The sequence below is a fragment of the Gavialis gangeticus genome, unplaced genomic scaffold (genome assembly GCF_001723915.1).
Source record: "Gavialis gangeticus isolate Ggan-Ray unplaced genomic scaffold, GavGan_comp1, whole genome shotgun sequence".
NCBI classification, from domain to species: Eukaryota; Metazoa; Chordata; order Crocodylia; family Gavialidae; genus Gavialis; species Gavialis gangeticus.
In genome coordinates, this window is record NW_017729022.1 from 74558371 (window position 1) to 74563497 (window position 5127).

Below are 5127 nucleotides of genomic sequence, written 5' to 3' on the forward strand. Positions count from 1 at the left end.
TGCTTTTTACCCCCTTGTCCAAGTCACTGATGAAGATATTGAACAGTGCAGGCCCGAGGACCGAGCCCTGCAGAACCCCACTGCCCATATCCCTCCAGGTCGAAAATGACCCATCCACTACCACTCTCTGGGTACGGCCCTCCAGCTAGTTGGCAACCCAACTGACTGTGTGGGTGTCGACACCACAGTCCCCCAGTTTCTTAATGAGAACAGGGTGAGAGACAGTGTCGAAGGCCTTCCGAAAGTCCAGAAAGACTATGTCCACTGCTACCCCTGCATCTAAGGATTTGGTGATCTGATCATAGAAGGCCACCAGGATGGTCTGACAGGACCTGCCACTGATGAACCCGTGTTGGTTGCCCCTAAGCATGATCTCCCCTGCTGGCCCCTTGTGGATATGTGCCAGAATAATTCTTTCAAAAAGCTTGCTCAGGATCAAGGTAAGACTAACTGGCCTGTAGTTTCCTGGGTCCTCCTTCTTCCCCTTTTTGAAGATGGGAACAACACTGGCCCTCTTCTAGTCCTCTGGCACCACTCCAGAGCACCACGAGTGCTTGTAAAGCCTTGCCAGGGGTCCTGCAATGACCTCAGCTAATTCCCTTAGTACTCTAGGGTGGAGATCGTCCGGACGAGCTGACTTGAATACATCCTGTCCTTCCAGAAGTTCCCTAACTAGTTCCTCACTAACCTTTCGCCTAGGTGCGTCTCCCTTGGGGCCTGAGGGGGGCCCAGTGGGGGCGTGACTGTTCCGGTCCCTGCTTAGGAAAATGGAGGCAAAGAAATCGTTAAATACGTTGGCTTTGTTGTCCGGTGTGACAACCAAATTTCCTAAATTTCTAGTCAGTCAAGTTGGGGAATAAAAGCCAGCCAGGTGTGATGTAGTTTAAGTATACAAGTCCAAAGAACCATTAGATTCTGATGGATTCTCCTTCTATATCCTCTCTGAATTTTCATTTTGCTATACTAAACAAGCCAAGCTTTTAATTTTTCTTACTGGGTGCAAGGGTGAAGGGGTTAAGTAGGTAATGTTCTCACAGATCCTTCCAGTCAAAGGTACAGCTCCAGCTAAGAACAGAAACATCTTGGAGTTCAACACATGGCTACATGGCTGGTGTTGCCAGCAGGGCTTTGACCATGGGGTGTGACATTCCAACAAGATGGGCTGCTGGGAAGAGACAGGTCCCCCTGATGGAGAGAGGGAAGAATGATTTTGTATACAGGCTTGCTAACCTGGTGAGGTGGGCTTTAAAACAAGGTTCACTGGGGATGGAGACGAAAGCCCAGAGGCAAGTTAAGGAGCAGGGGACCTAGATAAAAACAAACAAACAAAAAAAACCACTCAGGCAGTGGAAGCAACAGTGGAAGCCTTAGCAATGTTCTCAGGGAGAAGATATACAAATCACACAATTGTGATGCAATTGGCATTACAGAGATGTGGTGGGATTAGTTCACATAACTGGAGGACAGTCATGGATGGGGACAGCTTGTCCAGGAAGAACAGAGAGAGGAAAAAAGGAGATGTTGTTATCCTATATATACAAAGGCAACATACATGTGTTCTGAGGTGCAGTACAGGGTGGAAAGTAGGTCTACTAAAAGCCTCTGGGTAAAGCTCAGAGGGGAGAGCAGCAAGAGTGATGTTATGGGAATGTTTGCTCCACGTCACCAAACCTGTAACAAGGAGGAGGTGGAAAAGGCAGTTGACAACAGCTTGCAAACTGCAGGATCTGGTTCTTGTGAGGACTTTAATTATTGGGTCATCTGCTTGGAGGGAAACACAGCAATGCACAAGCAGTTCAGAAAATTCTTGGGAATGTTTTGGAGATAGCGTTGTTTTGAGTGGTAGAAAGGCCAACAAGGGGAAACACTCTTCTTGATTTGCTGCTCACAAACAAAGGAATTAGTTGAGAAAGAAAAGGTGGAAAGCAAGTTGGGTGGCAGTGACCGTGGAACGGAGTTCGAGATCCTAGATGGGAGGAAGGGAAGAGATCAGCAGAATAAAGACACTGGACTTCAAAAAGGCAGACTTTAGCAAGCTGGTGGGCAGGATTCCCTGGGAAGCAAGTCTGAAGGATAAAGGAGTTCAGAAGAATGGGAAGTGTAGCAGGAGACCAATGTGGCTAGACAGCAATCTCTTCATTGAGCTGAAAACTCAAAAAGGAATCCTAGAAAAAGTGGCAAACTGGCCACATTACTAGAGGTGAATATGAGTGTATCACACAGGGGTGGCAGGGGGGAAACTACAAAGGCCAAGACAAATGGCAAGGGACATAAAAGATAATAAAGAGAGATTCTACCAGTATGTGAAAAATAAGGCACTGGCCAAAGAAACTATAGATCCCTTACAGAATGCAGAAGGCAAATCTAATTATGGATGATGCAGGGAAGGCAGAGTATTTAATGTCTTTTTTACTGCAGTCTTCACGAATAGGACAGCTATCAGATGACAAGGGCAGCTGGCAGCAAAGATATGAAAGGAGACAAACAGGCTGAAGTAGTAGAAGAACAGGTTAGGGATTAGTTAGAGAAGCTCGATGCTTTCAGGTTGGCAGGGCTGGATGGGATGCACCTTAAGGTACTGAAGAAATTGGCTGAGGTAATTACAGAGCCATTGGTTATGCTTCTTGAGGATTTCTGGAGCTTGGGTGAGATCCCAGACGGCTGTAAAAGGGCAAATACAGCACTCATCTTTAAGAAAGGGAAGAAAGAGGTTCTGAGGAATTAGACCAATCAACCTGACCTTGATACCTGGAAAGATCATGGTATCAAGGTCAGGGGGTGTGTTTACATGAGCCGCTACTGCATAGTGGTTACTGCTGATTGATTTGCTACTTGTATAAGCAAGTACTAAATAAATGCACAGTAACTGGAGTTACTGTGCAGTAGCGCCAGCGAATGCCTTTTAAGTGACACTACTGTGCAGTAGCCTAATAGTACTGTGCAATATGGTTTTGGCATGGTTTTTGAGACACAAAAGTATAGTGTAGTAGTAGATGAGCCCACTGAAAAGAGAAAAAGGTGAACAGGAACAGCCAGCATGGATTCACCAACATGATTTCCTTCTATCAGGTGACAGGCTGTATGGGTGTGGGAGAGTACTCAGTGTGATGCACCTTGACTTTCGCAAGGTTTTGACACTGCCAACCAAGACATACTGACTAACAAGCTAAGGAAATAGAGACTAGACAAAAGTACTGTAGGGAGGGCAGGGTACATAACTGGTTGCATCACCAGTTGGATTGTACTCAACAAGTAGTCAATATTTACTTGGAAAGAGATATCAAGTAGAGCTCCCTGGGGGTCTCTCCTGAGGCCAGTACTGTTCAATATCTTCACTTACGATTTGAATAATGGGACTAAAAGGACACTCAGCAAATTTGCTGATGGCACCAAGTTGGATGAAATCACAGACACTGGAAGGCAGGGTTAGGATCCAGAATGATCTGGAGACCAGAAAAGTGGTTCACAATCCACCATATGTGATCCAACCACAAAAAGTGTAAAGTCCCCTGCCTTGATCACGGTATCTCCCTTGCTAGGTAGCCTAAAAGAAAAGGCTAGGAACATACCAGAAATATAGGTTAGTGCAGCCAATCTGAATAAGATGCATGGCAGTGCCCATTGCACAGAGTCCCCCTCAGTGCCAACTCTTTTTCCAGCCACTACATTGAACATATTTAAACTTCTTCACTCCCACAGCTAAGCTGTACCTTTCTTACCCATTTCCAATGATTCCTGTTTCCTCACCAGCCTTAAATGTCTGGCAAACATCACCAAACAGGGACCCAAACAGTTCACCTAGAATCCCTCTGTAGCTCCCTTCCTTAGCCTGACCAGATATGATTAGTGTGGGTCCACCCTCCATGAGGTGGAGCTGGACCAGGCTGCCCTGCTCCTCATCTGTATATAAAAACTTTTGAAGGATCCTGGGGCTTGTGACAAAAACACCCATATCACAAGCCTTTTGGCTTTAGACTTCTCATGCATAGCAAGGGACATACTGTAGTCTTCTCAGCCTTGAATGACTAGCTGTAGTTAGTGGGTGAAGGCCCGTTCCCTGTGAGAGTCTACAAATGCCTCCAAATGCATCTCAGCTACAAAATTTATGGTGATGCGGGATTGCTCTCGAACTTTCAACACTACAGGTAGCCTATTCCTTGCCCATCTTAACAATTAAAGCAAACATTTGGTAAACTGAATAGCTAAGTAACTTATCCATCTGATGGTGGGTTATTACCGGGAACAGTGATGCCAACAGTGGTGCCACGTGTTTTAGTGAATATCACAAGGCAAAATTATGTACTTAGAAAATTAGGGCTGGAAGGGACCTCAGGAAGTCATCTACTTACCGTGGGAGGAACTGGATCTTGAAAAGCAAGGCTCATTTCATGGCAGTAGAGGTACAGCAGTAACCTTTCACACTTCTGTACATAAAGGAAAAAAGGGACAATAGCTGCGTATTAGAAAACTCTCCATTTTTACCTTTTATAATTTATTAAATTTTTTCAAACAGATACTTAGTGCTCCCATGATCCTCACTAGAAAAATGGAACATATTTAGAAGCTCCAGACCTTAGCAAGTTAATTGCTTTTTAAAATCAAGGTATTCATCATCTTCAGTGTACATACACATACCACTACAGAGCCTCATAATATGAAAGAACATACACTCAATTACCCACAGTGTAATTCTGTTTTTTCTTAGTGCCATTGAGTATATGGCCTATCAGGAAATAAATTGAAGGAGAATATAACTTGCCCACACTGAAGGGGCACATCTATACCATGATAGCAAGGCCACAGTAACTCCTACTCTTCAATCCCAAAAGCATGACAACAAAGATGCTCTTGGGTCAAAAGGATTATAGAGGGAAAGGATGCTTTAACTGCTAGTTCTGTAAATTCATCCTGAAAAATGAGAATGAAGGTGGGGTCCTTTCCTTTTTGATTGTCAGCCCTTTTAAATAATGGTTCTAAAATCACTGATTCATAGAAAATGAGGGTTGGAAGGGACCTCAGGAGGTCATCTAATCCAAACCCCTGATCAAAGCAGGACCATCCCCAACTAGATCATTATAGCCAAGGCTTTGTCTAGTTGGGTCTTGAAAACCTCCAAGGATGGTGTCA

The 5127-nt window shown here is 44.6% G+C and overlaps 1 protein-coding gene across 2 annotated transcripts in view; it reads right to left on the reverse strand.

Moving 5' to 3' along the window:
• TRIM24 (tripartite motif containing 24) overlaps positions 1-5127 on the reverse strand; it is a 76297-nt gene that overhangs the window by 6568 nt on the left and 64602 nt on the right. The window contains exons 16-17 of one of the 2 annotated variants that reach the window (XR_002096903.1): positions 4350-4424; positions 3341-3557 (exon numbers count right to left, since the gene is read on the reverse strand). Coding sequence is in view for 1 of the 2 variants with exons in the window: in XM_019515397.1 (XP_019370942.1) it covers positions 4350-4424 (75 nt within the window). In the remaining variant the exon portion in view is untranslated. The remainder of the gene's footprint in view (positions 1-3340; positions 3558-4349; positions 4425-5127) is intronic. The other variant, XM_019515397.1, reaches the window with a different exon arrangement.